At 38.1% G+C, this 20,804-nt stretch overlaps 1 protein-coding gene across 1 annotated transcript; it reads left to right on the plus strand.

Moving 5' to 3' along the window:
- The first annotated feature begins 1,190 nt into the window (after window positions 1-1,190).
- LOC146326953 (protein GVQW3-like) lies at window positions 1,191-3,081 on the plus strand. The gene is made up of 2 exons (XM_084718282.1): window positions 1,191-1,592; window positions 3,034-3,081. Exons 1-2 carry the CDS (start codon window positions 1,191-1,193, stop codon window positions 3,079-3,081), a joined length of 450 nt encoding a protein of 149 aa, XP_084574408.1.
- The last annotated feature ends 17,723 nt before the right edge of the window (window positions 3,082-20,804 follow it).

Consider the following 20,804-nt stretch of genomic DNA (forward strand, 5'->3'; position numbering starts at 1 on the left):
ATGTAAATAGACACGATGTTCATGAAGTGCCCAGTGAGTGTGAACACATTTCCATCACAACAAATCAAACTCCATCTGCTGATGAAAACCATATGATATGATGCTATTAAATGTACCTTGAGTTGAGATTGTTTTCTCAATTTATAGCTTTTTGTTTGTGAGTATTTAGACAGTATTAAGATAGTTAATGTGTGGATTTGTTTAAATGTGCCATGTGGAGTTCTCTTGTAAACAGGCAAAGCTATTGTTTACGTTCAGTGTTACTCACCAGACCTCACTGTTTGTCCTTGAGGCGCGTGAACACATGTTGAAGGCATTTCCTCCTTTTTGTAAAACATTCTATTTGTAGTATTTCTATTTCTAGTAGTCTTTGCATACACAATCAAACAAGAGGACAGAGTCAGATTTCCACAGTTTTTAAATATACTTCATGGTAATTATCATGATGTACACTAAAATCTGACACTATTGTTTAAATTCTCTTCGTACTGTAGAGCACCCAAGTAAAGCAGTGTCAGGATCAGCACCACTGATATATGGGACGTAAGAAATTCTAAAGTTTTGGACATCAGGGATGTGCAGTTAAGCCTTTGAGCAGTGTAGTTTATGGATTGCTTTGAACTGAGTTGGAGCATGGTGTTGATAGAGTAGGATTTAATTCAATCAGCGTTTCCTCCCATGTATTATTCATCAGCAACTTTAGTGTGCTTGTTTTATTTTGGAAGAGGAGCTGTGTAGCCTGCTTTTGAAGATGTCAACAAACTTGACACTAAATGTCTTAGAAATGCTTCTGGGGAGTCCAAGAGACTCTTGGAAAGCATTTATCTTTAGAGAGTGACTTGAAAGATAAAATGATTCACCAGATGTAGTCTGTTGATTGTAAATACCAAAAGAAATGCAAGAACTTTGATTGTAACTGTTCAAATGAGGTGAAGCGTCGATTTATAAAGAGATCTTCTAAAGTCATTATATAAGGTGTGTCAGAAAAGTAACAGGACTTAGTGTGCTGTGTATATTTATATAACAATCTCAAATTGCAATCTCAGCTCTCTGCAGCCATTGTATTTTTTTTTTCATGTGCTTTTTTTAACGGCTCCTTAATTTCAGGCTGTCAAGCGATGGGCACAGAGCAACAAAACAACCTGACGTTTCTGGTCCGGCGGGGGAAAACTTCATCAGAAGCACTCTGAATGCTGCAGCAAGTGTACGGAGATGAGATGATGTCGCACTCACAGGTTTTCAAGTGGCACAAGACGTTCAAAGAGGGACGCAAGGACGTGGAAGACGACCCCAAGAGGAGAAGGCCTTCAACGAGCAAGAATGAGGCCAACACTGAGCACATGAGGCAGGTGGTGTGTTGCGATCATCGGCTGACTGTTCGACTGATCGCACGTGAGCTGGGAATGAACTGTGACAGCATCCGGAAGATTATCACTAAAGATTTGGGAATGCAGAAGATCTGCACGAAGATGGTGCCGAAGCTACTGAATGATGACCAGAAGGAGCGGTGTATGCAGGTGTGTCAGGACATCCTTGAGCGTCTCATAATCTTCCAGTTTCTGAGTTTTCCCCACCCGGATGAGAAACTTCAGGTCAGTTCGTTGCTCTGTGCCCATCACTTGATGGCCTGAACTTAAGAAGCTGTTAACAAAAGCACAGGAAAAAACATACAATGGCTGCAGAGAGCTGAGATTGCAGTTACATACTCCCCAATATTACATCACACGCTGACGCGACCCGCTAATCCCTACCCCACTCATAGCTCACACAGCACACTAAGTCCTGTTACTTTTCTGACACACCTTGTACTAAAGGAAGCATCTGCAAAAGATGGAACAAAGGCATGGTTGTGCCAAATCAAAACATGTATCAGTGTTTTTGGAAGCGTGCAAGATTTCCTAATTTAGCTCCAAATTCTCTGGACATTGGCAAGGATGAAAAGAAAAAAAAAAGAGGAGAACTGGGAGAGAAGTATTAGAAGTGAATCTTTTTTCAATGGCCAGGTCTGTATGCCTCCATCTTCATAATGATACTGAAATTATACCATAACGCTAACATTAGCTGCCCAGTGGTAGTGCAAAAAGCATGGTAAACCCAGACCTCCCAGTTCCCTTGACTTCTGAAGGTGTTTTTTGAGACTCCATGTGCTTTTTAATCAAAATGAAAGGCAAAGTTGGCCCCTCTGCCCCAGCTCAAAAAAAGGAGAGATGAAAGCCCTTTTTACTCAGAGATCATGCAAATAGCACCACCATGAAGGCTCACATCTGTACTGCTTTTGTTTTTTTTTACTCTGAGCAGCACCAGCATAAAGCCGCCCCAGCGTGTCATTTTCTACTGTGTGTTGGCTCTGCAAAATCAAAAGAAGCAAGACATAGCACAACAGCGCACCAGTCAACAAGTGATTCTGCCGGTCTGGTCTTTTCTAATCACACATAGAGCTGATAATCTAAAGGATTGATGACATAATATTCATCCGCAATTGTTAAACTAAAAAGATCTCCTTATGTGATGACCGGTGGGAAGAATTTCTCTTCCGTCTGTGAGTGTATGTCTGCTTAGGACATTCAGCACTGTGACAAATACAGCTGACAAATCTGTGCAATAAGAACAGTTTAAAGAACACAATTACAAACATGTTACTCAACAGCATCCTGGACCATTCTGCCAGCTTTTCCCTTTACACAGACATTGATTCTCCTCTGTTACGGCTCCGTTACTACCTCCACTAGCCGATCACAGGCAGAACAATAACTTTTATACAGACAGTAAGGCGGAATAAAGGCGCAACAGTACTGCCTTGAATAGGCTGTGTAAAAGGGGCTGAAGAGAGAGAAAGCAGCACAAGAGATAATAAATCAATGAAGAGAAATAAAACTTAATTTTGGATAGTTAAAGCACAAATAAACACGCCCACACCTCTACACAACCCTGCAGGACAGTGCCACATTCCTGGATTTTGTGTGAATGTAGCTGAAGTGAATGTTTTTATTCTGTCAGCTGTGTTCTTAATCTGCTTTGTCTGTCTGTGTGTAGCTCAGCCCCACCTTCGGCCAAACGGACACACAGACCTGCAGCTCATGACAGAGGCCTGAGGAGGCGGAGAATGTAATGTAATCGTTGGTCGCTAGATTTTTGTAGTACAGACCTCACAACTTGCACAATGTTATTGGCTGGGGTGTACATGCCGCTGCTCAAAGGCTGAAGCCTAGAATAACACTTCCAGGGGGTCATAAGTGATTGAGAGGGTTTATTTTATGAGTCTATACATTGTTTTTTTGTTGTTTTTTTTTAATGAAAATCATGCATACCACCTGGAGTCTCTCTCCCATTAAAACAATAACAAAAGACATATTTTGGTGACGGCGTTAAGTAGTGTAGGATCATAGTAATCGTTGTCTTCATTGTTAAAAAGCCACTATAATTGTTGAAAATATAAAATATAAAATCATGTTCATGGACAAGGTAATATTACAGTTTGTTCCCCAGAAGTTATAGCAACTAGCAGCTCAGAGGAAAGATGCCATTACCTTGAAAAAATTATGGAATTGTCTGGATTTGAGCATTTTTGAAAACATTTGGGATAATGTAAGTACACAACTCGACAAAATATATAACGTGTCCAGCATTTTTAGATATTTTAATGCATAATTGTTACATATTGCAACTTTAAAAAGCATTTATGGATAAAAATGGGGATGTTCTGAAATAAATACAAACATTTTGGTAGAGAAACCATGGAAACAGTATTTACACACCCAATCAAAGACAGATCAAACATCACTACCTTTCTTGCCACATTACAGCCACCTGCAGATCAGCAAATAGTGTGAAACCACTGGTCAGAATGTGTGCGTCCTTTTGTAAATGTGTGAGACCAAAGAAAACGCAGTCATTGAAACTCTCCTCCTCGGCACTACTAGTAGTCAAAAACAGGGAAAACTGTCTTGACTGTCAGTGTTGTTTGCTCTGATGGACTGTAGTTGTAGTGGACCAACATCTCAGCAATGAAGTTTGGAAATAAAATGATAAATTGATATGACTGTCATATATGAATAAGGCATTTTTAGAAAATTACTTTATATGGTTATGCTTTTTGTTGTTTACAATAAAAATAGCATGCATCTCAGTATCTCTGTACGAGACTTAAAATACTGCGAAAAAATATTTAGTGATACAAATTGATTTAAAACTTGTCTTTCAGCCAAGAGTAAGGCTACTCTGATGAGACTTTCTAACAAACCATCTGTGCATGTTGAGTTTCTCTCACTCTCCTCCCCCCTCTCGCTTTCTGCTTCATGGGTCTCTGGTCAAGTCTGTCAGCTCGGGCCCAGCCTTGAATGACCAATCAGTGAAATTACTCCCAGGTTATGCAATCGACCTCACGTCCTCGCTGCATTGTGCTGCACCCTGTAGACAGGGCAGAAACATGGAGGCAGTTCTTTATAATCACACTGCAGTCTCCCTGGAGACACTGTTGCTGCAACTGTGCAGCTCACTTGGCCCCGGGTCTGGAGGGACGGCCTGAGTTTCTCACAGACGCCTGTGGCATTTCAATTAGGCAAAGAAAAATACCTCCACTTACAACACACTGGTAACTATTTAAAGAAAAAAACACAAAGGAGTTTCCTGTTTAAGTTTCCTGTTTCAGGCAGGAAACTGTGATGTTATAAACTGACATAAAAGGACATTTTTTTTCCAACACATGGGAGGATATCACACCACAAAACAATTTAAATGATGAATCCCCTTCACATGCAGCATCTAGGTTTACTCCATGTTCTGTATATGGCTTCAGACATTAACAAGTCATTAGAAGAACAGAGATTTGGGCAAATTGCTCGCTGTTCCCTCAACAACAGTTTAATTTGTCTTCCAAGCGCAAAATCCCCAGAGATATACACAACTTGTGCTCACGATTTCTTACATCTGTCAAAAGTACACTTTGCTTTGTTTTTTTCCCCATCCTCTCTCATAATAAACACTGCTGCCAATAAAGAGCAGAGAGCGAGTGACTGTGAATGAGGGATGATATTGTACAAGCTTCTATTGTATCGCTGTTTATTCTGGCTGAGATCTGTGGATTTCAAAAGAGCAGTGTTTGTACTGAGAGGCTGCAGAAAGTCTTGTCTGTGGCTCCTTCATCAGTAGGGACTATAAACACAGGTCTTACAGTTACACGGTGTGTTTTTACTTACAACATTTTGGATTACAGAGTGGGCTTTAAACAAGAAGCTCGCAAAATGTTCTTATGAATAAAAGATTGTGCAAAATACCCCTATTTCACCTCAGCTATTGTGTTGTTGACAGATGTGGTACCACAAGGCGTGATGAAAAAAGAAAAGGAGGTGATAATCTTTTCATTTTACCTCGTCTGTTTGTTTGTGTTTTTTCTTTTATTGTGGTGAAGAATGTTGCAACACTAGACTTTAATTCTATTCGATATACGGTGTGAGGAAATGGAGTGTTTGCAGTGAATGAAGCGTCATAAATACAGGGACACATTCTCAAAGCGAGGCGTCCACGCCACTGGCAGCCAGCAGAAATATCTTGGACAGCCCCCCGAACATGACATGAAATGCATGCATTATATTTTAATCATCTACAGTCCATTCAGTACTGTCCTTTCCAACAGGCCACATTTAACACAATACTCAGCCACAGCGTTAAACTGTGACCCCCTAACAGGTGTCAAGTGTAGAAAGCTACTGGTTGCATGGCAACTAGGGGCTAAAGTTAGAAATTTTGGTGGACAACTTGGCAGTTTAATGTGGGAGTGAGACTGAATATGGCTGAGGAGAAAAGGAGGTTTGAGGAAAAATGGATCAACTCTCTTCTTCTGACCTTGGCAGACAGGCGAATTCAGTGCTCAATAAATTTTTTATGTTAAACATCTTTCTGAGATCAAACAGATCCCACAACAAGTTCCTAGATTTCCCTGTGTGGCCATCAGTCACATGCACACTGCCTAAATTGGCACTTAGTCATTGAAATGTCAAGAAATTCTGTTGTAAATTCAGTAAAAGCATTGGTAATGAAAATTTGTAATAAATGATCATTAGTTTATTCATTTATGTATAGTTTGTTTATTTATTTCATTTATTATGTGTATTATTTGATATGCCTATTAATAATTATCATTATCTGTGATTATTTGTGGTGATGCCATACTGCCTTTATGTTTGAAATATCTGTTCATTAAAGAGCAAAATTTTGCACATCTGTTAATCGACAGGTGAGTAGGAGAAGGCCATGGTTTGACAGTACAAAACAAAAAGACTCCCGCACACTGTCACACTGTGCGTTTTGGAAGAACAACCATCATTACATTATTTTAATCATTTAATAGTTTAATTATTTAAATAACATCATGAAGGTCATTGTACTGAAACATAAAATTTTTGACTGTAAGTGCAGGAGACAGTGTCTATAAGTCTTTTTGTTTTAAACATCAATATGACACAAATTAAAATTAAAAAATTAATGCACTACACACATGTTATCATTAAATTATCACAAATGACTAATTTGGTAGAGGCTGGATTTGATTGAGTATTGAATATTCAGCATACGTCACCTAACAATATATTCTAAAATATTTAATGCTCATTAATAAACAAGAACATTTTAAAGCCTCTGTCTGCCTGAAAAAATAGTGAAAATTATAAACACTGACTCCAATTTTCTCTTCATTAATTTGCTGACACCCCATGTATCAAACACATATCTTTGGAAACTGTAATGTGAAGCAAATGGAAACAGAGTTCAACTCAGTTAGTTTTGCGCAAAATAAATACACAATAAGATCATAATTCTGTCTCATCAAGAGATTAACAGAGCTGGAGGCCACATTACGCAGGAGGGGGCAGACAGGGAATGTCCATGACATTGACATATCTTTAAAACATTTTTTATCACTGAATATTTCAAAACCACAAAATCTGTTGTGTTCCCAAAGTACTGAGCAGTGTGCAGGGAGGCTCATAAATCACACTCAGCACACGATACAGACTGTTTTTGCAGCTGAACATCTTCATTTTTATATATTTAATTTGTCATTTTGTGAGTTCCATTGCACACAAAAGACATGAAAAAGGCTGTTCATCAGTGTCGAAGCTATAGAGCAGTGAGGTCAAGTCCTTCGATTTCAATGACACATGTAGGGGGCTATGTTGTACAGTTACAGACAGTTTACACATGGTGAGGTTATTTTGAAGGATTATTGTAAAATACTTAAAATCATCATCTGAAAAATGTGACTGTTTTGGGAAGAATAGCTAGAATAAAACTATTAGTATAGACCTGTAAAAGTAGTTAGCACAAGATCAATTCAGTGTTCAAGCGATCCAATATGATCATTGCAAAGTGCAAATATTGTCATCTTTAAGATACGCCTTTATTTTGAAATTTCCATGGCATGTCTGTCGCAAACATCTCGAAGAGTTTAATCACAAAATTACTGAATAAATGGACATATAATATCATCTTATGTTGATGGCAGACCCCTAACTTGAATTGATTCAAAATTGTATAGTTGAAAACTTTGTGATATAAGCAAATATCCTGTCTTTGTCCAAAGAACAATATTATTTAATATTTATCATGATGAAACTTGTAGTGTACACCTGTAGTCTCTGGTTTATCTGCCAGAAATATGCAGATTGACATAGCATGGGTCTGCATGCTGCAGAGGCTGCATGTGTGGGAGTATTTTAGACAGAGACCAAATAATATGATGTAAGTTCTGCAAATTGGAAATGGCTGAACGTTATCTCAACAGTAGGCTACAAGTACTATGAACAAACACTTCACACAAAGTCAAAGCATGGTAACACTTTGTCAAGACAACAGCAGCAGCCACAAGACAGCACCTTCATGTTTACGTTTTGTTGCAACCCAAGCATGATATATCAGGATTATCAAATACAGAAAGTGCTAGTTAGTAGTTATGCAAAATAGATTTTCTAAATGTTTTTTCATTGTCACCATGTTAAAAGTAACTTTTGCACCACTTCTGTCAACATAACGTTACACCATGTGTCATCTAATGCTGTTATTCTGCTGTACCATATTTTTTGTTTACTTTATTTTCCATGTATAAGTGGTCACATTCTTTGACTGCTGTTACGATCTGTAAATGCAACTATACATTTACCGCTGATTATCTTAACTGCAAATTACTCAGTGAAATAAATTCACATCAAAATCAGTTTAAGTTTTAACTTGATCAGTTCAGGGAAAGGAAAGGAAAGGAAAGGAAAGGAAAGGAATGGAATGGAATGTGTCACAGCAATCCTTATGCATTTAAGGTCCAGTATTTTCTTGATCAATCTTCTGACAAACAGCATCTACTAAAATTTAAAATATGCCACATTTATTCAAATGTGCTTTATGCATCCCATTTTCAGTATGATGATTGAATAAAGTATGTTGAAATATTATGAAGTATTTGCTCTTTATTTGGGATAAATTAATTATTACAATAATCAAGTAACAGAAAAAAATCTGAAACATAATCATCGGATTTATCAATTAAAAAAATAACTGTTAGGTGACCCACTTAACTTCCTACAACAGGATTACTGCTGCTTCTCCAAACTGAGAGCCTGCTGACCACCATCTACTGTAGGTAATACACTGACCGGGTAAGAACCCCACTTCAAACAATCTGAACTATCCCTTTAACTGGCCGGCTGAAACATGAGACAAGCAAGCGTGTGCAGTGAGAGCAGCTCCGCTGTTCTGACTGCTGTGTTGAATCCTTTTTTTTTTTTTTTTTTTTTAAACTACCCTCACGTACACCACATTCTGGGACATGACAAAATGTAAAAATGTTCAATATATTTTTCTTGCTGTCAAGCTTTCATTTTTGAAGCAGATACAGTCAGAATGTGATAAGGTAATGCTACAAATCTGTGGCTTTTGCTGTCAAGGCAATGCACAACAGAGCTGAATATGACGAATGATTTAGCGAGGCGCCCAGGCCTGGGAACAGTTCCCCTTAGCACTGTGTGAGTCTGGGTGAGAGAAGCAAGAAGTGGGAGAAAACAACACAAACTCTTGTCTGCACTACTTCCTGTAATGACAGTAATTAAAACAGAGAAGATAGCAGCTCCGTTCCCAAATGGCATGCTGGCACATTTTAATGTCCATTGTGTGTGTGTTTGTGTGTGTGTGGGGGTGTGTGCGCGCGTGTGTGTCTGCGTGTGCCTGTGTTTGTGAGTGAGTTAACTAACGAACATAATAGCCCTGAGGTGTTTATGGCTTTGGGATGCAGTGTGAGGAGCGTCAGACGGATGGATGGCAGCAGAAGAATCTCAAATACAAAATTATTTCTTTGTCAATCTTTCTCATACAACAGCTCTGACAGAAAATGGGTTTAGAAATTAAAAATCTAATGAAAAACATGCAGCAGCTCATTGCCCACTAATGTTTATTTTATCTTGAGCCTATATGTGTTTTCTCCTAATTTGTTCAACTAAGCACTTCCCTCTGCGGCAAGCCAGCGCAGCGTTCAGTCTATTGTTCTGTAGATGTGGAGATATTTTCATCATTTAAATTTGTTTGGATGCAGCATGGATTGAACAATAAAAATAAATGGATATAATTGGGTCCATTGACTTGCATGTCTGGCTCACTTTTCACACGATGAGTGGGCACTTCAGTTATGAGAGATTTGGAAAGAGCACAGCTCATTAAATATCAGTTGCCCCCGTTGGAAATCTCTCATTTCTTGGCATCCCACGTTACTGTGAGTGTACACATTAGCGTGTTTTCTTAATTATGACAACAGCTCCTCAATATACAGTAATAAAATGCTTTTTTATTCCACGTTCATAGGGGACAGCTCAGCTCAGACACAAACTGACGCTACAGTTTTTTATGTCTCCTTGATGGCATCCTCCATCATTTTTGACAGTTATCTTCACAATGTGGAGCACATCATCATATCAGTGTGGCACCAGGCTGTCATTTTTATTGTGATTGCAGAGCTCTTCACCCGTCATGTTTAATTATTGTGCTCCAGCAAACCATTTGCAAATAATTAATTCCCTTAAAGTCGTTTAAAGACTTAGGACACAGTTTAACTGTTGCTGATAACGGTTCTGGGATTGTTTTGTACATTGTAATCAGCGAGAACGTGCAGTGAAGTTTTTGTCTGGGAAGACAGTAACACACATATTATGTTTACATTCAGTTATCGCAGCAGCCACAAGTTCATGTGATGCATGGATAGACACTGGTTAGCCTACACATCAAAAATGCTTCAAGCCAACTGCAAAGTAAAGCTAATGAACAATCAAGCCGAAAGGAACCTATTCACAATAAATAACAATAAACAGAGAGAGAGTCGTTGTGGCAGGAGATGTTGTGGGAAACCATTATGATTGGCAGAGTAACAAGTCACATCAATGAGGCTTTTTAAGGTTTTAGTTTCCCTTTACCTTTGCACTGTGCATGCTGATGTGTGCTGCTCAATGCCATGTCCATGTACTTTATCTGAGAGTGAAGAGGCTGTTTGAAAAGCTTGTGTAATCTCTTGCCCATTCTGCAGGGTTAGATCTTGCAGGTCAGGTATTGGATTCACATTAGTGACCACAGCTTTCTTCCTTACAAGACAGTCTTAAAAATAAGAGCAAATTATGTCAAAAGGAGCAAACAACCACTCTGACTGGAGTTGCTGGAATGTGTGTAATCCTAAAACAAATTAGAAATAATCACATTTAAAATAAAATAAAATAAATCCATAAAATTATTAATTATGAATATAAAGAAATGATTGATAGATGCAACTATCATGCAATCTCAGTCCTTTTTTTTAGCTTTGGCGAGGCATTGCATTGATAAAGATCATAACAAAAAATAATCATATTGTTTTGATTCAAAAAGTTATTTTATGCATGCAACCCAAAACATTTGTGACTAACTCAATTGTACCTTTTAATGAACAGATTCTCCCATGATCCCCTTGATTTGTAGCAAGTGAGAAGATCAAGTGGGTGGAAACTTGAAAATGAGCGAGAATGAAATTGATCACTAGGCCAGGGAGCTTGGTTGGCTGAGGGGGGAAAATATAGAAAAATATTTGTTGCTGACGAAGGAAGAGACAAGGACAAGGTTGTGGAGAAAAGCAAAGCATAGCTTGTTAACCGCATGAAAATACATTTTTCCATTTTTACCTCCACCAAGGAGATTAGGGATCTCTGTTTGGTTTGTTTGTTGGTCTGTTTGTCAGCAGGATTACAGAAAAACTGAAAAGATTTCAACTTGAGTGACAGATTTGCACTTATTCCGGGGCACTGTGGATATGGTTCATAGATATGCACATTTATAGATGCTCTTTTCATGTTCTGATGGAGCTGTTGTATTATTATGTACTGTGCCTTAATGTCAAGCCATTGTATTTGTGCTGAATGTGCCTTTAGTTGAGCATATCATGTCGTAGCACAGCGCTCTGCCGCTCTCAGATTGTATTAAATCATTGTTAGCATACATCAGAGACTGCAGTGATTATAGTGTGTCATTTGAGTGTCTGTATGGATTTATCTCAAGCTTCTTATGTTAACATTTGAGTGGGGTTTGGTTTGAAAATAGTGCGAGCCTGTTGCAAATGCTAGGACCATTTTTTGATCCCAGTCTGTCACTTTACTGGGGAATATTTTACTTTAATTTTCCACAACAGGTTTAATATTTCCACATTCCCCACAATGCATTTCAAAACCCTCTAGAGAAAATGCCATTTTGTACCAGTAAAGGCCAGTTTTCACGATAGGTACTCTTCAAAGCACACAGGAACCATTTTAAGGACTCAGGAACCGTACGCCGGCTCACACTTACCTGCGTTTTGACCAGAGGAACTTTCCGATGGCTCAAGAACCATCAGGCTGAAGTTTGCAGCGCTGAAAGCTGCCCATTGATCAAACGCAAACATTTTGGCTTCAGCAACTTCAGCACAGCTTCATTCACACTAATCAAGTAGTGGGTGTCTTCGGAAGGACGTTTCTTGTATACACACACTCATACTGGATGTTTTATGCAGTTATTTTGCATTAAGTTTGTAATGTTTATTTAAGTTAAAAACAAGGCTTCTAATTTTAGTTCATGTCCCTTCAGTCCTGGAAGTATTTGGTTGAAAAGAGGCAGCTGAGAAAGAACCAGTGATAGTATACACAGTAAGAGCAGTCACTCCTGAAAGCAACAGCTGAAGTTTGTCCTGTGCAGAAAGTTAAAAGAGCAGCAGTCATGATGAGCAAACGGAAAGTGCAGCTGCAATCTCTCATATGCAGAAAGTGACAGAGTTTAGGCTTGCAAAGGGATTCTGGACATTCATCAATAATTTATGATTTTACACACAGACACGCTGATGTTTTTCTTATTTTTTTAATGACATACATCCTTTCTTGTTTTGTTCATTGCATTTGTTTACCTAATAATTTTTAACAAGGCTCATAGAATAGTGTTAATAGAAACAATGTGTCCATTTAAATTTAATCATGTGCAGCTTTGTATATTTGCGGCTTGTACATTAGTATGACTGTCACTGTTGGGTTTATGTGAGGCCAGACATGGAAATAAGAAAAATGAACTCTCAACCGGCAGCTTGTCATTTTATTTAGAAATGGCTTGTGCGTGGAATTTCCCTTTATCCGCTTGTCAACATTGTAGTGTCTTTTCAGTAAGGAGTTTACATGGTATATTATAGATGGTCTAAACCTCTGACAGGTTTCACTGCCTGCACGCCAAGTTAAACTTAGCCTCTGGTGGGCTTGGATGACCCCCTGCTCTTAGCAATCCAAGAAAATTATAAAGCTTGCATCGTACTATCTTAAGAGCAGCCTTCAACCCGCTGAGTTACTGCTTTAAATGTTAAAATCTTTTTCCAGTATTGATTGGGTGTTTGTGACAGTCTGTATTGCAAGTTAGAACACTTAAAAAGAAAAATATAATATTTTGGACAGTGTGGGTGGGGTTGTGCAGGATATAACAATTTTGCTTCTACCAAATAATGCCAAATGTGTTTTTGCCCTCAATCAAAGTTTTATCTCCACAGCAACATATTTCACAGTCTCTAACAGCACTTCATAGCCTATGAAACATATGCAGACATAAGGAGTACATTCATAAGATCTTTATATGATAGGAGATCATTTACATTTTATGTGATCGATCAAATCATCCATGACATGTGAGCATCACATCTGAGCATTAAGAATACAGTATAGGACAATTCACACAAGAAAATGCATCTCCTTGATACTTTCATTGATCAATGCAAGTTGTACAGATTCAACCTGAAAATGCATATTTTTTTAATGCACTCTCTCATACTGGATGTTTTCTGTGGCTATTTTGCATTATGTTGGAATACTGATTTTGGGACTGTGGATTTTGCTAGAACTTATAATTTTCCTATAAGTTAGAAGCAAAAATATAATTGATAAACAGAAATGACAACAGAAATTATAAATGGATATAAATACGTGTATCATTCTTATTTATTGTAATATGAATTATAAGCATACTGATTTTCAGAGGTGGGACCAAGTCATTGTTTTGCAAGTCACAAGTTAGTCTCATATCTTTGCTCTCAAGTTCCAAGTCAAGACAGGCATGTCCCTAATTAAGTCACAAGTCTTAAACTCTGAGTGCTAAACAAGTCACAATGCACTTTTTACCAAAGGCCATTTTAACAAAGACTAATAATGTATTAAATGCTAAAATGTATGTTTATTTGTTAAAATAATTTTGTTGAAACAAGTGCAACTGATCTTCATCATAAAAAAAAGTAGCTCTGACATGAATTGATTCACATCACATGATACATCACACTTTTTAATCTTGGGCCTTGGTGTAAGATTTTAAGTATTTTCAAACCTGAAGCCTCAAGTCCAAGTGAAGTCACAAGTCATCAGTGTTTAAGTCCAAGTATCGTTGCAAGCCTTTTTTAATTTTGTTAAGTCAGGTCTGTTATAAATAGACGTTTTACAAAATTATCACAACTCAAGGGTTGTCATAGGCAACTGGACTTGTTAGAGTTCTTGAAGACGTTTCACCTCTCATCCAAGAAGCTTCTTCAGTTCTGACTGACTGGTTGGGAATTCAGGTAATAAACATATGTGGGGTTGTTAACACCAAGAGGGGTATGTGACTCCTGAGCCCGCCCTTCCATTGTGTGAACTGTCAGGGTCACCTGGGGGGAAAGTGTGAAAGAGATCATCATGTGAGTCTTTAGAGTCACATGAGTGTAGGCTGGTATCCAACTGCCTGGGAAGTGATCTTAAGACTGCATTGTATGTGACAGATAAATTGTGTCTTAGACCTCCTCCTCTGTTGAGGGATGGCCGCTCCAAGTTAACAAAAACTGCCTCTTTTACTCCTCTCTCAAACCATCTGTTTTCCCTGGCTAAAATGCGAACATTGCTATCTTCAAAGGAGTGTCCCTTAGCTTTAAGGAGTCCTGACCTGAGGAACATAGATTTAATACCTGAACCCCCAACCAGTCAGTCAGAACTGAAGAAGCTTGTCGGATGAAACATCTTTTATCGACTCTATCAAGTCCAGTTGCCTATGACAGCCCTTGCTACAAATCCCATGACCTGGATGACTGAAAATCTTCACAGACATCACTTTTTCCCACATGACACAGTCTTCATGAGTGTATAGAGTTTGTCATGGCAGTGTGGACGAGACATCGAGGCGATATGGATGAAATCAGCTTTTCAGAGTTTTAATTAGTCCATCTCCAAGACAACAAGCAAGTCCATCCACTCATGACTAATTATATCATGTATTTCTGTGTTATTTATGTATTTGTACCTCATGTGCACTGATTCAGTAAGCTACATAAATAGCATTTTTATTTTCCTGCAAAATTATGAACTATGTCTATCGACCATGCCAATGTTGTCTCTTTATATAAATGATCGCTATGGATTATTGCAGTCATACAAGATAGTGGAGACAAATTGATTAAGACAGCTGTGGAAAAAATTCAGTTCACTGATTGCCAAAATCTGAAGGCACATTCTTGCTGAGTATAAATGGGGAGACAAACTCCAAATATAAACCTCTCTTGGGGGGAGCACATGTTACACGTGCACCCTGTATGCACGTACAGTCATCATCTACTCCTTTAGCACAACATGACAACCACAACAAAAGAACGTGCAGACTGAGCAAACTTGTGCTTTTGACTGGATTGTAGTAGTTTGTTTCCAGGATTACAAGCTGTAGACATGAAAAACGGATCGTAAATGGAGGAATAAATAGACCACATTCTGTTTGTCTGTGAGGAATGTACACTGCTGAGGCACTGACTTCCTGATCAGAGATGTTATGACAACAACTTCTAAGAAATGTTAGTACAAAACAATCTCTTCAAATTTGCTTTTTTTATATGGCATCTTTCCAGAACAACCCAAATTGGGCAGATAAATAAGCTTATTAATGTTCATTTATGAGGAAATTTAGTATCTGCAAGGTTTGTGCAATGCATTTTTCTACAATTCAAAGGGACATTAATTTACATTAGCTACACCCAAATAATTGCTGCACAACTAAAAAGTTCAATTTATACAAGTTCTTAAATAGGAGCACATATTAAACACGTAGAGATCTAAGTTTTCTCTTTTCTCTTTACATGCTAATTTGCTTTAGTGTTTGTCTGCTTTATAAATTCCTGTATTTGGCCAGTTTTCACAGCATTTATGATCAGGCTTGCATCTTGTTCCAAAGTACAACTAAAATAGAATCACTTACCTCACATCCACCAGGGGATTGATTCTCTGCTATTCAACGTAAATACAGTAGTCATGGTCAGCCCTTATCTGGCACCTAAAAACCAGATTTAAGCCAAAGGCCTTGGCCAAGGGTGATGTCTGCTGACTCAGCAGTGTCTGTAGGAAATTCAAGAGCCCTTCCTGATTGAAATGACAAAATTACCTGTTCCTTCTACCAAGCTTAACAAGTCATTTCTCCAAAATCACTTAAAAACTTTCTTTTTTTTTTGTCTCCTCTAGTGGTCTGTTTCTTAGATGTCTGCTTTGATTCAGATTCTTTAGAGATGAATGAAGTTATGAGCGTGGCGCTCACAGCATTAAAAATTTGCATTTACTGACAGCAGTTTGTATTTCCAACATCAGCAGCCTTGTTACTCTGATTAATACACAGACCCACTGTGGACAAATTAAATCTCTATCACAGTTATTCTCTATGAAAACTCTTGACTATTTAAAGTAACTGTTTGTTTGTTTGTTTTGTTTGTTTGTCAATGGTAAGATAAAGTAGTGAAGATATTCTGAAACTGTGGTATCTGCATTATTTATGTTAGCTGAGCTTTTTTAGGTGGCTAAAACCAACCGTGTCCACAGCAGTTCATTGCTTAGCTTCCTACAATCCTGCTGCTTCTCCAAACTGGGGGCGTGTGTCATTTGCTGTATGTAACACCCTGACAATGGATAAGTACCTCATACAACCCCACTTAAAGAAATCCTAAACTATCCCTTTAAAACCCAAGCAGTTAAAACCAACTATAAAACCTAAGCATCAGCATGGCTACATACCACTGAAGATGAAATATTCAGCAAGTCACACCCAAGGTAGCAGATGACTTATTACTCTCTCTAAGGATGGTATGTAAATTGAGCTATACTGCATTTTGTTTGCATAGCTGCACCATGTTTTAAACAGACGTGTTAAGATAGATAGCATCATCAACAGTGGAGCCATATACTGCACCAACTATATAGTTAAATGCATCACTATAAGGAGAGTTTTGTTGAATTTGTACACAAAACTCACTTACAAAAGAACAGAGACATAGTGGGCTGTTGTTACACTTCAAACAATATGATTATGCCGTAGAAAAAATGTTCATATCCAGCTGCAGATTCAGTTTCTGCAGTGTTTTAAAACTCACAGTCTCACCGTGACGTCACTACAATATATTTGATTATATTGATTATATTTTCTCATCTTGATGAGAGTGAGGCCTGTTTACACAAGATTTATGCAACAGTGATGAGAAGCACTTCCTCTGAGACTCTCAAGAGGTCAGAGTTCAAATTCAAGTGGAATAACACAAACCTGTCAGAATATGCGTTACTATTTGAGAGTCGTAGCTTTATGGGAGAGCAGGGCCTAATATGAATTCCAAGTCAGCTTTATGGAGGCCCTTGTTTTCTCATCTGGGCAATAAACTGTGAGAATTTATTTGAGATATAATTGATTTAAAGTAGTTGCTTAAGTGTTATTATAATACCGCTCACGTTAAACAGGAAAAACCTATACAGTTTAGCCAGACTTTTGTTTTGAATCAAAGCAATTATCATTAAATCATGTTTTACATTTCCTGTAGCTCTTTTCTGAACCATGCAGCCAATTTCTCTGCATTACAAACTAGATTCAGTCTAATCTCCAATAGTTAAACAGTAACGTGGTCACAACAGTTATCTTGTAAACCAAAGGTGGACAAAACATTTAATGGTATACTGTAGGTTATATAAAACAATCCTGACTTCTGCAAGAAAGGGTCAGTGCCTCTATAGGCAGGCTGTTTACTCAGGCCTGCATGTTGGTGTGGTGTTATGGCCCACATTAATCACTGCTTATGTACGTCCAGGGCCTTCTGTGACCTTACATTGTTGGACTAAATGAGCGGAGGAAAACATAAAAGCCTCCTGCTGTACTTTGTCCTGATTTCATGCAGCTAGTGCCGGTGCTTAAAGGGTAATTCCAGTTGGGAGTCAGTGATGGTCAACTCTGAATGCCCTAGTTCACTTTGGACCACAAAACTTCACGAAAGAAGAAATTAAAAGTTCTGTTGTTCTGCCTCCTTTGTTGCGACGAACACTAAGTGGCTTAATTCTCTATAGATGTGTTATAAGCCAATTAATAAGAAGAAGTCTTTGGTTGCCAGGTTTCAAAAATCTCTCTGGCTTGTGTTTTCTTTGGCATGATGCCTTGTTTTTTTATTTTCTATTTAATTCATCAAATAGATCCTCCAATGAACAGTTTGACCATACATTTTAGATTCCATAAATCATACACCATATAGTTTACATATTTAGATTTACCACTAATGCTGGCAGATGTTGTTACCCATATTTCGCTAGTTAATTACAGTTGAGTTGTTTGAAAACCCAACCAGCTGTCTTTTTAATGTGTCTAGACAACTCAACTTAAAATGAGAATCTTGAAAAGGGGGCAGGCAAAAAGTCCTCACCAGTTGATGGTGCATGTACAGTAAATGGAAACAAAGTAGGCCTACGATAAGAAAAAATATAGGCCTAAAATCAGACTATTATTCTGTTCCAATATAGCCCTATTTGGCTGCATAGCTTACATATTTGTTCATATTTTCGAACATCATGTCGTCATGTTTAACTGTATGGGATAACAGGCTTTCAGGATGAGGAATAACCACTGTGTTTAGCAAATGAAAACACAGTGGGGAAATACAACATAGTGGATGACTGAGGATTTTTCAAGTATCAAACTAATGTAACCAACTGAATTATGTGCTGTTGGGCCTTAGAGATAACAACTGGTCACTAGGTAACGCTAGTAGGCAACGCCAGTTAGCTGGACATGCTAATGTTTGCAGATTAGAGCTGATAAACACATCATTTAATGAATTCTTCACACTTTTGTTCTTTGCTTTTAGTTTTGGAAAGGCTAACAAAAAGATACCACCCTCAGATCTCTATACATGCAAATAACACTCTTATCACATGGTGGGGTTTAACAATGGTTGATTAGAGAGTAAATAAATGCCTGACAACCCAAAAGTTATTGCCGATATTCCATTATAACTGACATGTAAACATAAATAAGTAAATATGCCTCTTCAATAAAGTATTATTGTAATTGCTAGATTTGAGCTTTAAATGGTTACTATGTCTAATAGTTAAATCTTGTAATATACAATTAATTCAACCCTTATCTGATAGATTGGTGTACATATTTGTGTTAGTTTCATATTCTTATTCTGTTATTTTTTTTTATTTCAGATTTAATGCTAGGTTACACAATATCCAAGGTACTATGCAGCTGTAAAGCCCATCGCCGTGGAAACAAGCTCACCTGGGTGCTTGTATCCCCGAGGCGAGTGTGTGACTGAAATGAAGACCTTTAAACATTAATGTATAGCCCACATGAGAGAGGCAATAGCTATATTGATTCCCAGAATGATTATCTGTGTATTGATCCACTTGTATGGGTCTCATCAAGGTTAGACTGTTAGCCCTACAACTTGTCAGATAACGGTTACTGAGCAATAATTCATTAGTACTGTAAGTTTCCTTTGATTATAACTTTCTTTCATACTGAATAGTTTTACTGAGTCTGGGCTCCAGCTGTAAATATGAGGTATTTGTTTTTACTTAAAACAGGCTGCCTTCAAATTTTAAGTTCAATGAAACTGAAAAGATAAGTTGAGGTCATTTTGTAATGATTCAAAACAAATAAACTTTTCTCGTCAAATACTTCATACTGATCCAGTTTTACTTGAGAAAACAGTGATTTCATTATTATGAAAATAAACTACCATGATTTATTTTAGAGTGTATTGAGACACACAGTAAGTTTTCTTTATATTTGTTTTCTTCAAACTATAAAAAAAAAGAAGTGTCTTAGGAGAAATTCCTGTATGATGCTTTACAGTCTGTCCCCCTGATCTTGAGATGCTTGTGAGCAATAAACAACTTGTCACTGAATCAACATCGCAGCTGTCTGTGCCTCTTCGTCGGAGTCAACTAGAGTAAACTGTCAGCCACAAGCATCATGATAACACGACACAGAGACTTTTGGCTGTCACCACAATCAGCGATATAACTGGGGTATTATTAATTGTGTATAGATAAAGAGTCAAGAGAAGAGTAACCCCTGTTGCATAAAGCATGAGCAAATTATTTATAAACATTAAGAAAGCCATCAATCATGTCTTATAAAACTTTTATTTAGGGTGCCTTATTATGAAATGATACCACCCCTTTGGGGCAGCACATGGGGGGTGTGGGTATCATTGTGGAGTAGAGCCAGGGCCTTTTTGGCAAGTCCAGTCAGTTTTCACATGGGAAGCTGGTCACAGCAGCCTCTTGTTGGGACTCACGAGGAAGATATGGGGAGACAGGAAGCCACAAATGAGAACAGAAGCTGTTTATATGGCCTTGTGCATACCAGACTGTCCATGTACATGCTCGGATTACCCTCAGGGCGAGCGGTCCAATGCCCCAAGGCCAGGGACCACTGTTGAGCATGTAAACACATTTCCAAATGATGTAATGTCAGTGCCTCTGAGTTTACACACACTCTGCAGGTGAAATTAAACTTTAGGGCCTCGGTTTACCTCGAGGCCGTTTTGAAGTTTAATCCGCGTGTGTAGTTGTGAGGAAGAAATTGCTCCTGAGTGACTTTGCTATAAAAAAATAACACTTGTGGGTTAAGGGTTGAACGGGCTCGTGCTGTAGAGAGCTTATCTCCACAAGCACCATGCTGAGAAAACACTGTAGTGAATCAGAGAGCATCTGAGGTCACAGTGTTATCCACAGACTAACAGAGTGTAATCTTCCCGCTCTAAAGCAACATTTCTACATGAACAGACTGATTCCACAGAGATCAGTCAAAGTCAAGGAGCATCTTTTCTAGCTTGACTATTCCTCTGTGATGTGAAACTGTGCATGTAGCAGACAGAGGAAGATAGAGCTTGTTCTCTGCAGTTTCGGATGCAAGGATGCATTTCTGCACAAAATGAAACATCAGTCATCTCAGCTTTGTCAAGTTGTTAAAAAAAAAAGCTTCATAACATG

The sequence above is a fragment of the Lutjanus erythropterus genome, chromosome 5, assembly GCF_056507025.1.
Source record: "Lutjanus erythropterus isolate fLutEry1 chromosome 5, fLutEry1.hap2, whole genome shotgun sequence".
NCBI lineage: Eukaryota > Metazoa > Chordata > Actinopteri > Lutjaniformes > Lutjanidae > Lutjanus > Lutjanus erythropterus.